At 41.8% G+C, this 23,443-nt stretch overlaps 3 protein-coding genes across 6 annotated transcripts; 2 read left to right on the top strand and 1 right to left on the bottom strand.

Moving 5' to 3' along the window:
- The first annotated feature begins 215 nt into the window (after window positions 1–215).
- Window positions 216–4,398, top strand: tph1a (tryptophan hydroxylase 1 (tryptophan 5-monooxygenase) a). Its single transcript, XM_028430030.1, has 11 exons — window positions 216–385; window positions 2,020–2,154; window positions 2,253–2,436; window positions 2,523–2,623; window positions 2,707–2,774; window positions 2,847–3,043; window positions 3,120–3,255; window positions 3,335–3,461; window positions 3,549–3,644; window positions 3,779–3,912; window positions 4,005–4,398. Exons 1-11 carry the CDS (start codon window positions 296–298, stop codon window positions 4,177–4,179), a joined length of 1,443 nt encoding a protein of 480 aa, XP_028285831.1. The 5' UTR covers window positions 216–295; the 3' UTR covers window positions 4,180–4,398.
- A 929-nt stretch (window positions 4,399–5,327) lies between these two features.
- Window positions 5,328–17,085, top strand: sergef (secretion regulating guanine nucleotide exchange factor). 2 transcript variants are annotated; one of them, XM_028430037.1, is made up of 11 exons: window positions 5,328–5,421; window positions 5,697–5,835; window positions 6,042–6,194; window positions 6,455–6,549; window positions 6,711–6,771; window positions 6,860–6,973; window positions 7,074–7,136; window positions 7,560–7,718; window positions 7,798–7,964; window positions 9,415–9,451; window positions 16,992–17,085. In XM_028430037.1, the coding sequence occupies exons 1-11, from the start codon at window positions 5,380–5,382 to the stop codon at window positions 17,024–17,026; spliced, it is 1,065 nt and encodes a 354-aa protein (XP_028285838.1). In that variant the 5' UTR covers window positions 5,328–5,379; the 3' UTR covers window positions 17,027–17,085. The 2 variants fall into 2 exon arrangements, with proteins under 2 accessions (XP_028285838.1, XP_028285837.1); XM_028430036.1 differs by lacking the exon at window positions 16,992–17,085 and adding an exon at window positions 11,613–12,714.
- Window positions 12,954–23,305, bottom strand: kcnc1b (potassium voltage-gated channel, Shaw-related subfamily, member 1b). Of its 3 annotated transcripts, none has more exons than XM_028430018.1 (4): window positions 22,193–23,305; window positions 18,489–19,404; window positions 17,850–18,023; window positions 12,954–14,238 (listed from the first exon to the last, which is right to left on the bottom strand). In XM_028430018.1, exons 1-4 carry the CDS (start codon window positions 22,754–22,756, stop codon window positions 14,129–14,131), a joined length of 1,764 nt encoding a protein of 587 aa, XP_028285819.1. In that variant the 5' UTR covers window positions 22,757–23,305; the 3' UTR covers window positions 12,954–14,128. The 3 variants fall into 3 exon arrangements, with proteins under 3 accessions (XP_028285819.1, XP_028285818.1, XP_028285820.1); XM_028430017.1 differs by lacking the exon at window positions 12,954–14,238 and adding an exon at window positions 14,856–16,854; XM_028430019.1 differs by lacking the exons at window positions 12,954–14,238; window positions 17,850–18,023 and adding an exon at window positions 14,856–16,879 and having other exon boundaries at window positions 18,511–19,404.
- Window positions 23,306–23,443: the final 138 nt, after the last annotated feature.

Here is a 23,443-nt window from a genome sequence, read left to right as displayed (position 1 = left end):
CTGAAGTTTTTATAAACGTGCTTTTTTTATACTAGGATCTCATTGAAGCTGCTTCAGGCCTTTAGGTGGGGTAAAAAGACACGCTTTTTCCTAATGACGTGGGCGGCGCTGCTCTTTTTCCATTTGCTGCTGTGGATGAGATTATTGCCCCCTCCTCTGTCTCTCAGTGGTTAAATAGCAAAGCGCGCTGCTTCTCGGGGCAGAGAACCCACTTTACAAACAGCACGTTGTTTAGATAACGCAGCTGCACAAGACGAATTAAACAAGAGTAAGAAAATTGCTGCAGCACTTTAACATGTACTCAAACAAAATCGAGGGACCACGCAGGGGAAGATCGTTTGACTCCATGAACATTGGCTTCGAGGAAAAGCTGCTGAACAATGAGGTAAGAATTCAGGACGGAACGAGGAACAAATGTAGTTTTTAATACTTTGATACTGCTCGGAGTCCTGCTGCAACATCTGGGCTAGAAGAACGTCTGAGCGGCTATAGACCAGGTGGATGAAGACGTTTTCTTGCGTGTGATAACTTAAGAGCACTTTTTTGACAGTGTTGGGGAGATTGGTCGGGGTCATCTTAACCAATAAGCCTTCACTTTGTCGTCAGCGCAGATTAATTTAAGCCGTTTTGTTACACTGTAATTTACGTCAAAGGGTTAAGAGGGTTAAAGAACAATACATCTGAATTTCATCTAATAATAAAAAAGACGGTTTATTGTCCAACATGTGTCTATACCTTTTATCGATTATGAGGATTAAAAAACGACAGATGAGACCTGCGGTTCCAGGGGTCTCCATTACGCACATGGATGAAGGCGCACGCAGAGCGTGACAAAAGACTTTGTGAAGTTGCTGGCTCAGGGCATGCACTGCGTTTTGATTTTAGGACTGACAAAACAGTGTGCAACAATAAGAACTTAAATCTCAAAATGAAAAATAAGAACTTATTTGAGCGCATTTAACAGATTTTAAAGCGCTTTTATAAGAGCTTATGCTTAAAATTTAAATTAAATTAAAGGACAAAATGTGATTAGAATAACTTTAATCATTTTTGCAAAAGAAAAAATAAACCCACCGGCCACATATTATATATAAATATATTTGTGACAGCCTGTAACATTGCGTGCTATTGATTAAAGGCTGCCTGTAATGTGTGGTGGAGATTTCAGCGTGCAGGCAGCTAATAATAGGCTTTCCTGCTCTCTAAATAAGATTGCTGTAAGGCGATTCTTTGAGACAGAGACAAGTTCATCTTCGTTAAACCGAGACGCAAAGAGTTGACCCCAGGGAGCGTTCTGATCCAGTCTCCATGCACTAATGCTTTCAGGGATATTACCGACACGGGTTCGCCGAAAACTGGTCTTTCGAGCTGTCTACACGATGCTGGAAGCGCCAAACATGGTATGAAGTGACAGAATTTAACGGATTCTTTACTCATATACAAATATCCGTTTCTGTAAAGATGTTCTATTTCGAGATCAAATTTTAGCTTCATGTTTTCTGCAGAGGAGAAACCGCTGCAGTCAGTAGTTTTCTGTGCTATTGGCAGGTTTGTTGTGCTGCTTCTAACACTCAGGGAGGATTATATTCGTTTTGTCCTTGTGCACGCATCCACCCATCAACGTGAGAGCGCTGTCCGCGGTGCTGAAATGGAGAAGAGGGCTGCGGTCACTAATCTCTGCTCTTTCTGTCCGTGTATCTACTGCATTTGCAGTGCTTGTATTGTATTGCTCGTCTCTCTAAATATAAATGACCCATACCATAGAAATATTTTGCAAATTATGGCGCCAAGGTGACTCTGTTTTCTGTGGCACATGCTCATTATTTTTATATGTGATGTATATTCATAATATAAAATGTTGGATTTCCAGGCAGATTAGTGGTTCATGGGAGATTAAAAATTGCTCTAACTAAGTTTCACGTTGGAACCAGCTGACAAAAGTTGAATATCTCCACTGCTGAGGTGCTTGATTTTGTCATTAGACACATATAAATCTATAGGTTTATAACTATTTTTCAGATAAACAAATCAACTTTCACAAAAATCGAAGAAAACACTGAAAAGAAGAACACATTAGAGAAAGGAAGAGCAACGATCATCTTTTCTCTCAAGAATGAAGTAGGAGGACTCGTAAAGGCACTCAAACTCTTCCAGGTATGCTCATCAAACTGCTTCCTGTTCCCATCTACTAATGGATTTATTTGAATTATTATTATGATTTCCTTAACTTATTAATTTGCTTTTTCTTGCAGGAAAACCACGTCAATCTTGTCCACATAGAGTCCAGAAAATCCAAAAGACGCAACTCTGAGTTTGAAATTTTTGTGGACTGTGACAGCAACCACGAACAGCTGAATGAAATCATCCACCTGCTGCGGAAGCATGTGAACGTGGTGGACATGGAGCCTCCAGATAACTCCTGCATACACGAGGAAGGTGAGAATGCACTGAATAAAAAGACCAAGAAAGGGAACAAATATCACATGAAGCAGAGAATAAACATGTGTTTGTCCTCCTGCCAGAGATGTACAACGTACCATGGTTCCCAAAGAAAATTTCTGACTTGGACAAGTGTGCTAACAGGGTCCTGATGTACGGATCCGAGCTGGATGCAGATCATCCGGTACAGTATAAGCCAACTATTGTGAGTTTGAACAACTCCTTTACTATGAGGCATTGTTATATTAACATATGTTTCTTCCTCAGGGTTTCAAGGACAATGTTTATCGGAAAAGGCGAAAGTACTTTGCTGATCTTGCCATGGCCTACAAACAGTGAGTTAGTGCTTGTTTAAATATCCATTTTAAAACATTTGTATTTGATACTTTATTTCTGCCTTGTTTCAGCGGGGATCCTGTTCCTCATATTGAGTTCACAGAGGAGGAGGTGAAGACTTGGGGTGTTGTGTACAGGGAGCTCAACAAGCTGTACCCCACCCACGCCTGTCGGGAATACTTGAAGAACCTGCCACTGCTGTCTAAATACTGTGAATGTCGGGAGGACAACATCCCTCAGCTGGAAGATGTCTCACGCTTCCTCAGGGGTAGGTTTCAATTCTCTTAACTCTTATATTATCTTAAATAGATGTGATCACTCATATGTGTGTTATGTCTTTTCAGAGCGTACTGGATTTACCATCAGGCCTGTGGCAGGTTACCTCTCCCCGCGTGACTTTCTTGCTGGTTTAGCCTTCCGGGTTTTCCACTGTACCCAGTATGTGCGGCACAGCTCCGACCCTTTATACACCCCAGAGCCGTGAGTAATATATATGAGAATATGCTTGAGTTAAGATGGAGCTGCTGGTCTTAACATGATCTTATCTTTCATTATCAAGGGACACGTGCCATGAGCTACTGGGTCACGTCCCGCTGCTAGCAGAGCCCAGCTTCGCACAGTTTTCTCAGGAGATTGGCCTCGCCTCACTCGGGGCCTCTGATGACTCAGTTCAGAAACTGGCCACAGTGAGTGTGACTACTAACAGGCAAATGTAATCCCATGTGACAAAGATATATTTCATATTTAAAAATCTTTGCTCTCTTGTGTTATAGTGCTACTTCTTCACGGTGGAGTTTGGCCTATGCAAACAAGAGGGGCAGCTGCGAGCTTATGGAGCCGGACTTCTGTCATCTATCAGTGAGCTTAAGGTAAAGACATTTTGTCACATAATCTTCTGATGTCTTGCAATCACACAGGAGAAAAAAACTGATTATATTTTATCTGTTATATAACTGAATATTTATTTTGTTTATAATCGTTGTGTTGTGTTTTTGTCTTACAGCATGCTCTCTCTGGTGATGCAAGGATAATGCCTTTTGATCCAAAAGTTACATCCAAGCAAGAATGCATCATCACAACATTCCAGGATGTTTATTTTGTGTCAGACAGCTTTGAGGAGGCCAAAGTTAAGATGAGGTGTGTTTAATTGCTCAGCAACCTTACAGTCAAAAAAATATCCTTACATTTCCAGCACACATTACTAAGTGTTGATATTGTGTGCTTTTCAGGGAGTTTGCCAAGACCATCAAGCGTCCCTTCACAGTCCGATACAACCCCTACACCCAGAGCGTGGATGTGCTTAAAGACACTCTCAGCATCAACAGCGTGGTGGAGGAGCTTCGACACGAGCTTGACATCGTTGGCGACGCTCTGAGCCGGCTGAACAAGCAGCTCGGTGTCTGATTGTCCACAATTCAAGTTTCACACCTACAGTTGACAATCTACACTCGCTGCGCTTCCCTCAGCTCTGCTCTAGAAATATTGCTTGTGTATCAAACCCTTATCAGTACAATGAATGCGCTCTGCAAAATGCTTTGTTGTCTCCATTGCATGTTATTTGGTTTAGACTATTTACTGGTCCATTAGGTGGTCCTTTAACAACTATTATTAGTAAATTCCAAATCCAAAGACCTGCTCTATCTAAGGCACGGTGCTGCTGCCACTGTGCTTCTCATCTGATGTTCTTTCATTTCAAAATCATCCTCAGCTGTTACCGTGGTTTCGTTGTCCTATTGTTAATTCTGCTGTTGTACATGATCGTGTGATTTTTTTGTAATTCATTTCATTCTTCTTTTTCTTCTCATATAATATAACTCACATGAGTGATGTGTGTAATGTACTTTGTATTCTTTTGGTGTATGTATCATGTTCCTTTTTTGTGTGCTGTTATGTAAGAATTATGAAAGTGAAAACTTTAACTCACTAGTGTAATGCTTTCATGATTAATCCAGACAGATTTGGCCCATGTGCGCAGTTTTATTTTACCGTGATGATTTTAAATACCTCCTTTTGAAGTGAATATAATTGTAGCACTCCTGAAATCAAAACATTATTTTTCTACTGTAAAGAAACATAGATATTAGCAGTAGGCTATGTATCAAACTAAGAAAATAAATAAAAACCAAACCATTGTGTCTTCATAGTGTCTTACAAATTTTAGTTTGTTGTATTCATTGCATAGATTTGGTTATGGAAACTGGAATCTGAAAATAATGCACTAAATGGTCTGAATAATGACAGCTCAGATTCAAGTGATTTAATCAGTGATATATAAAGGACATAAACTATATACATTTTAATGAGAAAACTAATCAAATAAACTCATTGAAACAATAGTAATACATTACTTTGGTGAATCATATCAACAATAGACAAATCAAGCTAAAGCTAATGTGGTGTAAATGAATAAAAACACAATAATGATTCACATACTGGCCAATTTAGAAGCTGTAAAGTTGTTTTGTTTAATTTATATTAAAAGAAGTTCACAGTATATTTGAAAGAGTTTGGATAGGAGTCCGCACTGACAGATGACATATGGGTGGTACTGTCTGCTTTACGACACTGTCGTACAGACTTTCTGTTCTACTCTCTACGTGCTCCATGGAAACACGCTCACGTCTAGACATTTGTTTACACTCTTGGGTAAGTTTGTCATTATCATTGTTAAATTTTTAAAGTTATATATATATATATGTGAGGCCGTGGAGTGTATTTGTCCCAAATAATCACAACGAGCAAAGTGACAACTCAGCAATGTAGCAATGTAGCTAACGTTAGCTTAAGTAGCGAACTAACTAACTAGTTCTGGAAGTGCAGTAAAAACAAGTCAGTATCTGGTTCACGGTTACCTGGACTTTACCTGTCGTTCGTCTGTACTGTACACTACTGTAATTAGTGTTTTGTGTCGTTTCATTCAGGGAGCCAACAGTTACGGGCAGCTCGGGCAGGGACATGTGGAGGATCAGGCTGTGCCGCAGCTCTCTGACAGTGCTGCTCTTCAAAACAAGGCCGTCCGGACTGTTACCGGCGGCGGGGGACACTCCGTACTTGTCACTGGTAGATTACGTTCAGCTGAATCAGTTCTCTCTTAAATACACGCCTCAGAACATTTGCTTGATAAAATGTGTGCAGAGTTGTGAACAGTCCTTTCAGCGGTTGTGTGGCGCCTCCTCCTGGACAAATCAGTGGATGGATGTCTGTGTTGATACCATGCGTTATGGTTTGTTTTGTTTGTTAAAATAAGACTATTTTGTGTTGGACAGAGAGTGGAGAGGTGTTTGTGTGTGGACAAAATAACAGAGGCCAGCTGGGACTAGGCCACAATGCTGACATCTTAACCTTTCAGCCCTGCCTCATCTTGAATCATAAAATCACAAACCTGGCCTGTGGATGGGATTTCACTCTTCTTCTCACTGGTAAGTCTCAGTGAGACCGATGTCTTGTTTATTTTCTTTTTTCCCACATTCTCTGTAAGTCTACAGGCTTTATTTAAAATACTTAAGCAAAGCATGTTGTGTGATATCAAAGCGTGATGTTATTGTCACTTTTTAGTATATATGCTACTACAACAGTCCAATTCCCCTAGAGGGATTAATGAAGTTAATCTTAATCCTAAAAATGGAAATGATAAATGAAACCTGAACAAAGTTCTTTTCTGTCTATGTCACACTGAGAGACTGTGGTCAGATATTGGCATGTGGCTCTAATGCATTTGGACAACTGGGTGTTGGACAGACAGTCCCTCACTCAGCAGATCTACTGGTTGTCAAGGTAAGAGCATGATAGAAACGCAGCTAACATGCAATTAATTCAGTCTTGACAGTTTTTGATGCTTTGTGTATAATCCGTGAGTGATCATAACTTCTTCAAACCACACTTACACCACTGGTGAGTTTAAATAAAACAAATGTCATTGTGCTGTTTGTTTTCAGAGTTTGAAGGAGCCAGTAGTGAGTGTAGCAGCAGGACTTAGACACTCGCTTGCTGTTACTGGTAAGGTAGCACCTCAAAATGTCTTCACACAGTGTGATTTAAAATTAGAGGTCAAGTTATTAATCCTGATTTTCTGTATGTCTTTCAGACTCAGGCTGTGTTTATCAGTGGGGCACTGGTCTTTTCAGTCATGCTAAGAGAGCACTCAGCCCGCACCCTGTCCCAGCATACCTCAACTCTAAGGTACCCAGTCTGGTACCAGGTACGGTAAACTGTGATAAGCCTTTTAGGCCTTGGTTTATTTATTTTAACTTTACTGCTGCTGATTTATAGATACAACGGATATCTGTGTCCATTTGCAGGTATGGATCAGAGCAAATCACACCTGGTTACAGCAGGCTCAGCTCACTGTGTGTGCCTCACAGGTAGGACGTCACTTCCAAACTGCCCAGAATGATAAATATAAATGATAGACCTGTTGCCTCATAAACACTGAGGACCTCCACCCAACACATTGGCTTTCATCTCTTGTTTGTCATTCATGTTCCGCTTATTGTTCTGCCTTGTTTACAATCAGTTGCATTTGTTCATACTGTAAGAGATCTTTGACAAAATATATAGACAAGAGTGTGCCTGCTGGGGATTATTGTTTATTCACATTCTTACCCTGTTCACATCTGCTTTTGCAGGCTGTAGTACTGAGTTGTTTTTCACCTCATGTTCATATGTCAAGTCTGGCTTCCCATCTGTCCAGTAATTAGTTGACCAGTGCCTCTCAATTACGGTTGTGCCTTTCTGCTGCTGCCTCTGTTGGATGAAGAGTAATGTTGCTCCTGTCATGTGTGCAGGAGACGGTGATTTGTTTCTGTGGGGAAGCAACAAGCATGGCCAGCTGACCACCACAGAGCCTTTCCTGTCTTCACCCACTCTTATGAGGCACTCTTTGCTTGATGGAGAGAAGGTCATAAATGTGTGGAGTGGCTGGACACACATCGTTGCTCAGACAGGTACTAATGTTTTGTTGCTGCTCACTGCTCTTAACAGGATTTACTGGACATATATGAACATGATCATTTTCTGTCTCAGAGAGTGGCAGAGTGTTCACCTGGGGCAGAGGTGATTATGGACAGCTGGGCCAACCAGCATCGTCCACTCAGGACTCAGAGAAGCAGTCAGCTGGCCCTGTAGCAGAACGTGGCTGTCGGGAGGTTCGTCAACCTGCAGAGGTTAAAGCTCTCTGTAGAGCAACACAGGTCAGTTAGTGTTTGGTACTGAAGTAGTGAACTTAGGGCTTTTGTACACCTTTAAATTTAGTCTTGTCAGCCACGGTTGGTTACATAGTTATGCAGCAAAACCTTGCCCTCTATGATATAAAATAGTCATCGAATCTTTCAGGCTTTCTGTGTCGCCACTTTCCTCAAATCCAAGCTGTTTGCAGTCACCTGCCAAAATTTAAATTCTGCACATCAACACTGTGATTTGTTTGTTGTAAATTGCTTTTGTTTTGAATCAATGTATCAGATGCTATTTTAATTGACAGTGTTCAGTGGGTCAAACAGCTCTCCACAGGCTTTCATCAAATGTTAGACTTGAGCTCTATTTATACTTATTATTGTGAATGTCAGGCTTGTGTCAGTCCAGCAGGAGGCAGCAGACACTCATAGATAGCTGAACATAGTTCAGTGTAAGGTGAAACAGGGGCCCCTGAAGAGCAGCTTTTAAATGATTTACATCACTATATGTAGCGTGCAGAGTGCACACACTGCCATTATCGCCCAGTAGAGAAAACCACATACATTTAAAAAAAGGCAGAGGTCTCTGCTCCCATATGGGCAATTATGCATGAGCACCAAATAGCTGCAGCCGTTGACCTGCAGTCTGGATGGAAACTGTATGGCAGAAAATTGCTGCCAATAAGGTGGATGTCATGGACGGGCAAGTGCTTGATCATTCCATTGTGTGCAGATCATTGCAGCAGCATTGGCGTATGTCAAAGTGAAGTCATCCTGTGTGTGTGTGTGTGTGTGTGTGTAAAGCACAAAGAAAGATGAATTTGCTGAGTGGGCTATGAATCTCTCCCTCCTGCCTAGTTGGGGAAATATTTAGTAAACAGTGACATTTAATTTTTGAAAGAATAAACTTACAGCCCTTCTGTATTTCAGATATTAAGAGATCTGTTTCTATTCATGGATACCCACAAGTGTATGCTTTATCACAAACATTGTCTCAATAAAAGCTGCACAGCCTGTAGTAGAAAGGACAAATTGTATCTGAAAGCTATAGCAATCTCTAGAGAGTATTTAATTAGCATTTGCCGTAAGTGTGTCCCTGCAGTTCCTGTCACAGCAATGAGGCAGGAACAAAAAAAGGAAAGAACGCCATTAAAAGTAAAATGTTGTGGTCAGTGAAGGCAGGGGTGAAACAGGTGCATTAGCTCAGCAGCGGGTTACAGCTTTTATGAATGAGTTGGCCTCTTGGCTAGATTCTGCTTTTCATTGTGTTGTGTCTAATGTATTTAATGATGAAGTAATGGTTATCAGATTTGGCACTGCTGAATAAAATGTGGGTGGTGTTATCTTTGAAAACAAGTAATTTTAATTTTTGAGGAGGTTTTGTCACAGTGTTTCTTAATATCCATGCTAGCATTACAATACTTATGTTTAAACAATAAAATTATCTTTCTGAACACCTTTTTCTCTACAGATTTCTTGTGGATCAGAACATAACCTCGCTATTGTAGGTAAGTGCATTTTATTTTATCCCTTTTTTCTGTTAGTGTTACATAAAAACACACTTAAAACATATATTTTGATCTTACTGCTTTCCATAAGTGCTTGTGGGTGAAACTAGAGGCATCATCTCTGATTTTTTCCTGGCTCATAGCTAAGTACAGGGCATGCACATAGGTGAGGATAAACTGAACATCCTGTTCTCTGTGCTGAAGTATCAGTAAGGGAACAGTCTAATATATTACAGTCAAATGTCGGTGTGAAAAATTAATCCTGGTAATGCTGCAGGAGGATTTCTGAGGTCAGCTCATTGCTCTGTGGCCTTTGCATCAGGATGTAATTACAGCGTGGATAGATGGATATCATTGACAGAAGCAATTACTCCAACAGGCCTGCAAAGGAGCTGATTTAACCACACACACATTTACAGGCATGTTTTTCCATTCAGATTGTTTGAAGTGCAGACCACAGAAGAAGTGAGCATAGAACCAGCACACACATCCCTGAAACAGAGACAGCTTTATCTGAGTAATTCCTCATTAGAGATACAAACAAAAAAAGCAAAAGTATCTTGTTTTATCTAACATGCAATTTTTGTACAACACTTAATAACCAGTGTTATTTTTACATCAACATAAATATATATATTATATAATAAGACTTCAGCCTGAAAAAGAAACACAAGGTTCCATTAGAGAAAATATTTAACATCGCTGGTGTTTTTATGAGCCATCCACTTGTCATATTCTGACCACTTGTCAGGATGAGCATATGCATTGTAGTTAGGAAATGATATTGACTGACCATCATAGTTCTCCCAAAGCATTGCTCCTTACTTTTACAAAAGTTCACCCATGGGATGAGAAAGCAAAAAAAAAAAGGAGATCTTGTGTAAACCGCCGGTACCTCGCTCCTCTGCTGTGCTCCCCTGATTCCCTCCTCCGGTCTCGAGCGTGGTGGCAGGAGCAATGAAATAGCAAAACAGGATTGGAAGCAGAGACCTGAGTGCTGCTATTTCTGGTGCTGAAGTAGGTCAGGCGGAAAGGAACGAAGAGCATTGCATGCTGCCTATGATATCTGTTGCCTGCTCAGCCTTTGCCCATTTTCACCTGAGAAAGGGCTCCACGTGTTTGAAATTCATTATCGGTGGTTGGAGGTGGGAGAGAGGCCAGTGACTCTGGGGGCACAGCTCAGCCAATCTGAGGAAAGATTTTTGTTTATGTGAATATGCAGCAGCACAGACACCAGTTTAGATCCTGTTTGTACCTGTAGAATGAGGCACAGTGTTAGAGTGTAACCTGTTAAATATAAAAAAAAACAAATTACCAGTTTTTGTTTACAAGGAAATGGCTTCTGGCTTGAGTTTCTTGATTTTCTTTTCTATCATTTTGTTGTGCAGAATATTGTGCAGGCACTTTGTTGCCATGGAAACACTGATGTGCTGTACTCCAGTCAGCGAGTCCATGAATTAAGCACGGCACCAAAATAAGGCTTTTTTTCCCCTAGTGAACATTTTAGCACATTCAAATTCGCAAATAAATGGTGGCTACAGAACAGGCTTAATCATGTCAGTTTATAAATGCATGCATTATTACAAAGGCAGAGCTACTTTACATGTGTGTTTTTAATGCATAAGCCGTGTCTGGCAGAATGTCATGTTGACATAAGCTGCCGGCATGATATCTTGGTCTGTTAACTGGTGAAAGCATATGTGCCCACTGGTGAATCCAAATCTTAGAGGCTGTGGATTTTCAGAGACACACAAAGACAAAGAAGCCCCTCGATGACACAAATAAAAAGATGGCATGAAAGGCACACAACTGCAGAACGAGGGGGGAAAGCTTGAAGATGTGTTACCCTTGAGAAAGCAAGCTCGCTTCTGTTGCCATGGCAATGGAACCTATTAGGTAACTGTGTTGCCATGGCACGTGTCTCCTCGGTGATGCAGACCTGACCACACCCACCAACAAGCTCACCAGCTGTGAAGAGCAGGGAGTCTGTATTGCTGGCCAAGTGTCAGTGCAGGGAACAGAGAAGCCTGCATGTGCGTGTGTGATCTCTTCATGTTTTTCATGTTTTTTTTGTCCAGATTGGTAATCTAAGCCTACATTTGCCCAGTTTGTTTCCTGTCAGCTTCACTAACTGACCCATGGACCCTCTCCTTTTTTTCAGGGGATTTTCTGCTCTCATGGGGCTGGAATGAACATGGAATGTGTGGAGATGGTTCACTGGCCGATGTCTTTCATCCACAGCTCATTTCTGGTCTAAGACCTTTTCTCATTGGCTGCGGAGCTGGACACTCCTTGGCAGTGTGTGCTGCGGTGACTGACTCGAAACAAATTCTTGCACTGACTCCGCTTGAATAATGTGGAAGCATTTCTTCTGCATGACAATCAGAGACTATAAAAGCAGAATGATCTGGGGAGCTAACACATTTCTGTTTGTCGCCTTTGTGTGATCATGAAGTACCCTTGACTAAAACTTTCACTTTTTTTTAAAGGCTACTTGAGCTACTTGCACAGGTCACACTTTAAACTGCCAATGCCATAAATAGTCTTGTGTGGTTGCACACAGGCTGAGTTATGTATCATGTGGCAGAAGCCATCATTTCTCTGTCCAGCCTGTCAGTTTGATGGACATAATGGTGGGAATGGCTTTGCAGGATGTGGCCGTGCCTGTGGCTGCTGGTCCACCTGCCATGTTTGTCTCCCTGAATGAAGTATGTGAGGGATGGGCTAGACTGGTCCTAGAGCTCCATCTTCCCATGTCACTGGTTTTATTGCTGTAATCCTGTCAGGAAACAGTGAATCTCTGCACCTTATACTTCATGTTGCAGTTGTTCAGGCATCTTGTGATTTACCACACATGCAGGACACACAGAAAAATACAGAACACACAGGACAATATTTGTTTTCATTTTCAGCTGTCCATCACTTATTTATAGTCTTGTCAGGCTGTGTCATATCCTATTTGCACTTTCATACTTAATTAATCCATAGTGGATGACATTCTTCCACTGCATTTGACCCAACCTACATATTTATAAGCTGTGGACATCCGCAGTGCAGCACCTGGGGTCTGCTGCAGTGTCATGGTCAAAGGCAATGGTAGAACTCATGTCAGCATATTTAGCTTTTTATGTAAAACCTTTTTATTTTATGACCGTGTTTTATGCAATTTAGGTATTGAAAACAATGCAAGGTATGTGTTAATAAAAGTTAAATTAAAAAGATTTTCAATTGGTTTAAAAAAAATAAATCAACACTCGTTTCTGTGTTTTTTGTTTATTTATCACTATTTATTGTACAACTCTGAACTCTGAAATCGTCAAAAAAAGCACAAAAAAAGCCCTAAACAACAAACCAATCAAAACGATCACCGAACACCTCATTGAGATAACTAACCACAAAATACACGGTGTTCAAAACACACACTCCGAAGTTTCACTAAAACGGCACACAGTAGTTGCCTCTTAGTTGTGTTATTGATTCTGTTTCACGATGTTTCACGATGTATTTATGTTTTTTTTGGTTGTAATTCCATGTCAGACAATGACAAGCACACTGCACGCATATCTCACCAAGTTGTTGGCAGTGTGTTGCAGTTGTTTGATAAAAAGTTGGTCCCTTCTCACTAACTTTTCCACGCAAACAACAGATCTGTAATGTTTTTTTTTTTTGTTTAAGTGTGCTCATTGCTGGCCTTTAGAAACTGATCCGTACTGGAGTCCACGTTCTGTGTGTCTGTGTGCATTCGAGTATTGAAATGATGGTTGTTTTTAGTTGCTGATGGCTAATTTAAAAATAAGCACGTTGGATATGCTATATTCCTGAATGGTAAGAAGAATTTGCATAACATAGGCACTTGTCCAGTATGATGAGGATAATGGTTTGGCATTGATTAGTATTACTTACTAATATACCAATTTGCATGTGTGAAAAAGGAGGAACAATCCAATTCTACATGATTGTCAATTAAAGTAATATTAATACAGTACTATAGAATAATTATCAATGTCTGAGCTGTGGAATGAGTGCTTTTTTAAAACTGCATTCATTACTGTTGAGTATCTGTTGCTCCTTTCTAGATATAACAACTTTTCCTGGTTCTTAACAGCACAGCTTGCCATTTTAATGCCTCATTAATACAAGGTAAGAGTGGTGTTGTTTGACAGCATGACAGTTTTTTCCCCTTTTTTTGTGGATGTTATCTCGTTGATGCCTAAAAACATCAAAGGAATATTAAAAGTTCACTGGTGCAAAACAGTGCAAAAAGTCTACAAAAATGTGACCATGACAGTGCAAAGTTAACGATCCGTTTTCAACTGTTTAGTCTGGCTGACACGACAAGTGGCAGGTTTTTGAAGTAAGGAGTGGGTGTGATTAAAATCGGAGCAACATTTTTTTTTTTGCTTTCAACAGAAGAAGCACACAGATATTTGATGATCACTGAAAAACATTGGTACACACAACTTCAGCACACAAAAAAGCGTATTTACAGCACTGGCACACACTGAAAATAGGCACACAAATTACAACACAGTAACCAGTCACAGATACTGAGCTACATAAGGCTTGACAACAAAACTTTCCTCAGTGCTACATCTATGCTGAGTTTGATGTACAGGTTGTCACTGTCACACCCATTTAAAAATACTAAGTAATACACACAACAATGCTACAGCACTATCAGGTGGGTGATGGGCCATTATGGGTCATACACATAGTGGTTGGTACACCATGGTTCATAACACAAACTGATTCTGTTGGTTGTCTGCTCCGGTGCTGTCGTTGGGTCTCTATAAACATATAAAAAAAAACAATAGCAAAAATAAATTATTACACAAAGTATGTATAATGTTGGAAATGATGGCGGTGATGGAAACCTCTGCGGTGCGAGGGGAGAGGTGGAATGACACTAGTTTGGATAGTAAAGAAAATGTGCTCCGTTAGTTCCTCATGGTAAGCGGTGGGTTTACCATGTATTTCCCATGCTTAGTCAGGCCAATGTACTGTCTGTGTGTGCAGAGGTGTTGGACTCTGAGTCGGTTAATAAACATGCCCAGTCATGCTGCGTTTTACAGAGGTTGATGTACAGTAGTTCAGTCATTGTCATGCGTTTGTATACTTTGCGTCATGCTCTCACAGTCACCTTGTTTTTGTTATTTAGGTTTTTTTAATGGTCTCTTTGACCCGGACAGGGATAGATAGAGGGTCAAACAGCCGTTGGAAAACACTAGCCATAAGCTAGTGGGAAAGGAAAGATGTATGTATGCATGTGCTGTTGAATAAAAACGGAGTCTAAACGCTCATTGTGTATAAAATTTATTTCATGCAAGGACTTATATTTACATATTTTATTTGAATACTTTTCTGTTGCATAACTGTAAAATACATGCATTTACCTTTCCCCAAGTAGGCCCACATCCCATACTACGGTATGTTGTAGTTTTTTTTTTCTCCCCCAACGTGAATTGCATGAGCATATAATTCACCTGCATCTCTTCACATCAAATCTTCACAAGGTTTTTTTCTTTTTCTTATTTCTTTTTCTTTTTTTTTTAAATATAGAACGTCCATTAATTACCACAAGAGACATGACTGGAAATGTAGAACTGTTTTCTCGTTTAGAATAAAAACAAAACTTAATTGAGTTGCTATAATTACGAGACTATATCTTCATCTATAGAAATGAACATCTCTGATTGGTCAACATAAAGTTTGTTAAAGTGCCCTGAAAAACTTGTGCATAATTATTATTGGGACAGTGTCAATACATGTAACAGTGACAGTATTGATGTTTAAAATCAATAGACACACATACTGCAGGAGTCATTGTGACATCTCTGGTCGATAATAAACGTATTATAATTTGGCTCTGTAAAGTTGCCTGGTCCCTTTTTAGAATATTTTGTGCTTTATTTTACAAAAGATGGGGACTATTTAATATTAGTATTTTTTTAATGCTTGGTGCTATGTGTCCCCCTAAATCCTAGCGATGTAACAACAATAACCAAGAGGGCATTATTTGTGAGGGTGGTGCAAAAGATAGGTGCACCTTTATAAAATAAAGCTTTTGTTACACTGTTATGAGCTTGGTATGAAGTGTAATGATGCTACACTGGGAGCACTTAAGTCAAATTGTTACTCACGTTTACTTTGCCTCACCAGGTACGAAGGCACCTTTTATAATTCATGAGTCCCACCTTAATTTAGCAGCACGGCGATCATAAGTTGTTTAAAAACTCCAGTATAAAAACTATTTATGCTCATAACAGCATTAGTTGGCTTGATAACAAGTTAATTTCAAGTTAAATCACACTATTTTAGTTGGAGACCCCAGTCAAATAAATACACGAAGATAAATGTAAGAGTTTGGGGAAAGGCAAAGTATGGCAGCTACATAAAAATCTCTGCTATGACTGAGTCTCTTGTAAAGCTGTCTCAAAATGCATAAAAATGACAAAGCTTTAGAAGCTTTTGAAAGAAAAATATTTGTTCTTACACGTACTGTGATACAGTTAACTTCTTGTTGAACATAATTTCTCATGCAGTTCATGCAAATGAACAAACAGTTTTTAGTTCTGTTGACATTAGATGTTTTCATCACTGGTGTCATAGGAATTGTCATCATCTCCATATTGCATCGGACATCATGAACATCATGTTCAAATATTTTATAATGGCCACTCAGGTAACATTGAGTCTTGTCTGGATTGCACTTTCAGAATAGTAACGTCTCTACTTTGCAACGTACAAAGCACTTGAGAGGAGTTCCCTTAACAGCTTTTGGATATGTTAGAAAGCCATGTATTTTTAATGTCCAGCATACCACTAGCAGGGGTTACATCTTATGAAAATTTCTTTCACAGAATTGTAAAAAGCAAATGAGATCAAAGTTATTGGCAGAAAGAGAATGAGAGATCAAAAGCAACAGAGCAACAGGCAATGATGTAACACAGGGAAAAAAAGAGTGGGGTTAGCCTGTGGTAGAAGTACAACAGTGCTTTGTCTGCAACTGAGGTGACCCATGCAGAGTGGCATGTGCCAATGTTTTCTAGTCTAGGATATGATGACACACCCAAGGAGAACACTTGGGAAGCTTGAGTATAAGCACAGTTAAGATACAATTGTCCAGAAAAGTAAAGAAATAAAAATGGAGGAAATAAAAAGGCAGGTGTGAAGGCAAGTGTAAAAGCAAAATCTGACAGGATAGATAAGAAGGAGGAGTGTGGACTGGCCTTCCAATGGCATTGTGTCTGCTACTCAACCATGCTACATAATGGATGGGATGGGAGAATGTGAGTGCTGCATTAGACAGGGTGGGCTGCAGGGCAGGGCGGACACTGAGGACACTCCAGAGGCATCCCCGCTCATGCCAGACATGCTGTTAAGGCTCCAAGGCTTTTCATAACCTTCAGTTGAAAAACAGAGAACGTTCTGAGTACACACTGCAGCACTGAATCCACGACAAAAGGTTTTTTTTTTTTTTTTGGTGTTCCTCACTGGTAATAATACTACACCTGTTGCTTTCTTGTTTTTGTCTCCAAAGAAACAGGTCAACACAGACTTGAGACAGATTATTAATCTCCATGCATTGAGTGCATCAGGAGTACAACAGCATGCACCGGGTGGTACTGGAATGGTTTGGAGTATAACACCGTAAAAAGACTCAGAAAGGTAGGCACCTCAGGCAGGGAATGTATTCGCAGCTACAGGTAGAATTTCGTGCTGTGTGGTGTTTACAGCACGCAGCTCAAGACTTTCTCACAGGAATGTTCAGAGTATTCATATTAAATAAATTTAAAGAGGGCTAAATCCCATTATTTTGGCTGGTATTAACAACAATATGTAACATTAGCCTTCCTCCATTTGTGTTGTGCTCCTTCACCATACTGATAGCACCCATCAGCAAGACAATTCATGCACCATTATGGTCAAGAGCAATGTACTCATAAGTCAGGATCCCGCATGGTAGTTATCATTAGAACACATATACATACATGGTACACGCGTAGCACATAAATACTTTCTTAGGCATGTAAGACAACACATTCTAAAATCATATAAATCTCGAAAATAGCTTTCTTACTGGTAAATAAATAGGGGTATTACATTATGCATGGTATCAAAAAATATATTATGTAGATGTGGATTGTGCTTGGCCTATGTTTCTGTTAGTTGGAATATATACAATACCCAGCAGGATGATTGAGACAAAGCAGCTGCTGTCAAACTGTGTGTGTAATAAGAGGTTTGCTGTTGTTGTGTGAGTGTGTCTGTGTGTGCCTGTGAAAAACTGAGATGTAACACTCAGTAAAGAGGCAAAAGATGGGAGCGTGTCCTGTCTAACAGTCTACAGGGTGTCAGTGTCTCAGGGGGGCCTGTGATTGGCTGTTACTGTACGTACCCCTCCTCACTCTGCCCCCTGTGTGGTTAGGGCGTTCAGCAGTGGTGACCAGGAAGCAGGGCCGCTCTCTCTCACTGGGGCTGAATATTTCCTCTGGAGATATGGCCTGGTCTATATGAGGGCAGTCTTCGTTGGCCAGAGCTGCGTTAGCCGCCTCGCCGTTTAGCTTGGAATCTTAAAAGAAAACAAAGCAAATTTGGTGTCATATACCAGCAATATATGTGTTAACAATAACACTGGCTGGAAAGCTGCTATCTAATGTTTTTCTTGCTCTGATGTTTTATGTGTTTTTGCGCACAGTTACAAAGGTCAATATATCTTTCCTCCAGAAGGGCATTTAGTGACTCCAGCATCTCCACAACATCACATGCATATGCTCTGTTAGTCTGAGCAAATCCTTGCAATAACAAGTGCAAAATCAATAGGAAGATTACTCACAGCCCGTTTAAATCTCTCTATTCTCCAATCCTGGCTCAGAAATGCTTTTCATTACATGTTTTATTGATTGTTTTCAGTGGGAAACTCTTTTTTTTTAATCTCGTGCCTGAATCATCAGCTGATTGAAGTGTGGGAATAGACTGCTGAATAGAAGTAATGAGACAACAACACATTAGAGTGCATGTCACCTTTGCTCCTCACCTTGAAATTTTATCTCGAAAACGTCGTCATGGGCGATGGGGCTCTGGTGCTGGGAGCTGATGCTTGACTTACAGTAGTTAGGAGAACCAGGTTGGGGTGCCCGAGGTTTATGCCTGTTTTTTTTCTTTGGTAGTTTCTGTTTTGCCATGGCCAGCGAGTAATACATTCCAAAGTTGTTGACAATCACAGGGACGGGCATTGCGATGGTCAGCACACCTGCCAGGGCACACAGGGCTCCGACCAGCATACCAGAGGTCGTCTGAGGGTACATGTCTCCATAGCCGAGGGTTGTCATGGTCACCACAGCCCACCAGAATCCAATTGGGATGTTCTTGAAGTGCGTGTGCTCACTGGCACGGGGGTCGTTGGGGTTAGCGCCAATCCGTTCAGCGTAGTAGATCATAGTAGCAAAGATGAGGACACCAAGAGCGAGGAAAATGATGAGGAGCAGGAACTCGTTGGTGCTGGCCCTCAGCGTGTGGCCCAGGACCCTCAGCCCCACAAAGTGACGTGTCAGCTTGAAGATACGAAGGATTCGCACAAAGCGAACCACCCTCAGGAATCCTAGCACATCCTTAGCTGCCTTAGAGGAGAGGCCGCTAAGACCAACCTCCAGGTAGAAGGGCAGGATGGCCACAAAGTCGATGATGTTCAGGGCGTTCCGAATGAAGTCAAACTTATTTGGACAGAAAGTTATTCGCATTAGAAATTCAAAAGTGAACCACACCACACAAACGCCTTCAATGTAGGTGAGGTAGGCCGCCGTCTCGGTCTCCTGGTAGATGCTCTCCACTGTCACATTGTCCACCAGCTCCGTCTCTGTGCGGTTGATAATGGGGTTGAAGGCCTCGTGGGTCTCCAGACAGAAGGTGGTGATGGACACCAGAATAAAGAAGAGCGAGGCCAGAGCCACCCACTGAGCAGGAAAAAAACATGGTGCAGACAGTTGGAGAAGAGAGAGGAGAAGGACAGAGAGGAGAATGAGCACAGTAATACATTCGGTGTAATCAAGCTCGACAGCCTAGCAGCCATTCTTAGTGACACAATGCAATCCAATCTATTATTTCAGACAATGGCAGCAAGTTTGACAGTGACAGTGGCACTGACACCCCTGCCTCATTTCTCTTCTCACTGCATCATTTCTCAGAAGTGTCAGTGTAAAGAGGACAATCAATGCTTCTCTCCCCTTTGCTGTATCTCAAGGTCATAGCATTTTCAAGGATATGCAACAGGCAGAATTATAAAGAGAGCAGCAGCAGCAAATGGGACATTAGTGTCACCCGCCCACTTCCCCACCACACCACCACCCCACTCCACCCTACTTGACTAAATTTAGCTGGGGTTCTTTCCTTCAGCACCATCACCACAGTAGGTCTTTCCTCCACAAGGTCATACTGTCCAGATGATCAGCTCCTGGGAATAACAGTGAGCTGAGAGGCTTGCTTAGCCGCGGACACACTTTTATCAGAAACCTGTATTCCCCTTAATGGCAAGAGAGTCCTTTAGCCTTCATTATGTATTGATTTGATGATCACATTTCATCACATTTAGGTTCTGATATTTCTGAGGAATACTACATGGGTGTATCATATACAGTATTCTCCCTACCGGTATTGATTGCAGCCCTGTCCTCGTGTTATCGTCCTCTGATCATGCTGCACCAGTTTACAGTGTGTGTTATTACTCATACTCTTTACTCTATGGGAAAAATGGCCATCTCTTCAATGGGAATCAGTGGATGAGAGATGGAGAATAGTGAAGCAGACAGGAAGAGTGGATAGATACTTAATCATCCTTTGAATTGCAAAAGTTGGATCAATAGCAGTTTGTCCAAGCATGAAGATGTCTAAGAGAGGTTCTGTAGCACCACTCAATCTAATGCACAGCATTTTTAAGCAGCAGGGAGGAGTAATGAAGATGACAGTTGGAAATGGGCAGGTCTGAGCATGAAGTCTCCAGTGTATTCCACTGTGTCCCTGTCAGTCTATTCACAGCGTGTCACAGCGTGTCATAAGACGGAAAACAGACCTTCATTGTAACATCTCATCACAGGCGATTCATTGCATTGTGCTGAGGAAATCACTGCTGCTTATGAATCTCTGCTTCCCGTCCAAATAATTCTGAGGATCTGGGGAAGGGGTGTCCAGAACACTGACTTCTGTCACAGACAACATCTCCATATAAATCTTAGAAGTCAAACACTGAGGCTGAGCAGGTGTGATTTTATGTATGGCTCACACTAAGGCATACAAACTGTGAAAAAAACATGCAACAGTATGTGGGCAATCACAGATGATATATAAAAGAGAGCTTTTTTGAGGTGTTATTATGAGCATGTAGCTCCTCTACAGTATGTATGGTACAAAATAATAAGTACATCTTACCATCCAGTTCACACACTGCAAAGAATGACCTCAACTGATAACACAGCTTGGAACCATCACCGTCCCCTGCTGACTCACTAAGTCTGTCTGAATTTTAGCACAGAAAATAAATAACATAATAAAAGTAATCTGCATTTGAAGCCTTAAAAAAATGAAACTCATTATCACAACCAAACACACTCAAGTGCGATAAAGCCTCATTCATATAAGCTACTTTTAGCGAGAGATGCCTCCTGACATCCAGACTCGCTCGGCCCCTGTGAACATCCCACCCGTCAAACTGTTAAACAAACCTTGCATCTTATCAGCCCGCCTCTTAAATTATGTGTCTTCGTGACAGTTCGGGACAGAATGGCCTGGAGGGAGGGTGACAGGCGAAGACTGTTTGCTTCTTATTGGCTAATTGTCATTTTTGCTGGCAAACCACAGGCCTACAGTGATATGCAGTAACAGGGTTTTCCACTGATATCCACTGAGAATAGAGTCTGTAATTAACTCTGAGGCTCACTAGTAATTAATCTTCTTGCCAGTCAGTCAATCCTCGTTCTGCTTATTGTTAATAGTGGGACACATCTGAGTTTTCACCTGCATGAAGATGGTGACATTTGTGTGTGTGTGTGTGTGAGAGAGAGAGAGAGAGAGAGAGAGAGAGAGAACGGCTACTTTGCTTTCCTAATGCCTGCTGTAAGAGTGAGAACATGTCAATACAGTTTATTCTTGCTGGACGGGGGCTGATAACTAATTACACCAATCAGACTGCTACAGCTGTTAAAGCAGCATGCAGCACAGTGGTCTGCACAGGGGCCAAAACACAGAAAAAATCTAAAGGTGTCATTGTCACCAATGAGAGGCATCACAGCCAGATGGAAACGTGCCCACAGCAAAGCCCAAAAATGTCACTTCTAAACAGCAACCTGTTTTTTGGAGGTCTGCCGTGAAAATGTTGGTGGTTAACTGACCTATTTAACCAAAGAGCCAGGGAGCTCTTAGTCATGGAGAAAACAATCCAAGACCTGTGGAAAGTCAGAATTGGTTTCTTTTATCTGCTCCTGCAGGATAGAGGATGAAGTGACGATTTGCATGTAAATGTTTTTTTACACTGGTCCATCACACTCCTCCTCCTCCTCCTCATCCTCCCTCCTCCTTACTTGTGCTCCTATATCGACCTGCTTTGGAGACCCCTGGGAGTGCAATTTCAAGGTCATGGAAAGCCTTCCAGACCCATCAATCTATGCCTCAGCTTCAGAGAAATGGTCATGCAACTTTCAAATCAACCAGACATCTCCACATCTTAAGCAAAATATCTTAAAAAGCACTCACCCTTGCATATTTAGAGGAGTATGGGTCCTCAAACAGAGCCCAAACACGCTTCTGCCACCGGCTCCACAGGCTCCCGCTCCTCGTATCTGGGGTGTCTCCCTGTGCCAGCCTCCTTGTCATTTCATCCACATCATCCTCAGCATGCTCCAGCTCCGGCTCCGCATCATCGTTCCCCAGGTCTAACAGGCCCCCCCCGCCGAAACTATCAAGGGCCTCCTCTGCCTCCCGGTGCTGGCGATAGGTCATCCAGCAGCACGGCTCCACGTCTGTCTCATCAATGCCCCAGAAGGCCAGCTCCTCCTCATACAGCGGTCCACAGACATCAGCCGGGCAGTGCAGTTTACCTGTCCTGTAGTAATTAAGGATATGTGCAAAAACGCCAGGGTGGCGGTCGAAGAAAAATTCTTCGATCTTGGCATCATAGTCAAAGTGGTTGGGTGCGTCAGGCTCGGCCAGCCAGGATAAACGTGTGCCAGGTAGAGTGCGCAGGGTGCTGCGGTATGTCTGATGTCTGATCCCTCCCACGTTTATCACAATGCGATCCTTGTCGTCGCTCAGGCCCATCGCGTCCCCTAGGCATTTCTCCAATAAGTTCCCTTCATCGCAAAGGTAAGTCTAGGCGCACCGCGCGGACCATGCACACAAGTGGTAAGACTGACGGAAACAATTATATAAGGACAGCAGCGCTCTGAGCAGCCTACGTTTCTCGCCGTAACAGTGAAAGGAATCAGGGCTGTTTGTTTGACACACTACATCCCCCTCTAAACCCCGCTGCTTTCTGCCATAAACGCTGACAGCTGCCAGACCGCTGGAAGGTATAGAAACGAAATCCAAAATGATCGCAGCCAATGGCATCACATTAAGAATGGACGTCACATCGTCGGTAAATCCAAGATGTCGAGATAAAGAGGACAAACGCTGGCAGATTCCCTGTCGCCTGTAGAATAAATCCAGCTCATTGGACTCACCAGGTTGCGGCAATTGATCAGTTTGTGACTTTCACAGCAAGGTGACTGCAGTGGTGGTGCTGAGAGGACAGCGCCAGTCCAGGTCCAACAGCTCCTGATGGAGACTCGGCGCTGCCTACAGACTCACCTCCTTCACACTCAGCACGCTCCCCTCTCTGCGTTTAACGACACACGCACACACACACACACACAAACAGCAGGTCTTTGTCTCAGCTCACACACCTTCACCTGTCATTCATGCGCCACTGAAAGGGGCGCATCCCCAGCGCGCTCAATGGAAGGA

Source organism: Parambassis ranga, chromosome 19 (assembly GCF_900634625.1).
Source record: "Parambassis ranga chromosome 19, fParRan2.1, whole genome shotgun sequence".
Taxonomy (NCBI): Eukaryota; Metazoa; Chordata; class Actinopteri; family Ambassidae; genus Parambassis; species Parambassis ranga.
This window is presented reverse-complemented; position numbering and strand designations above follow the sequence as displayed.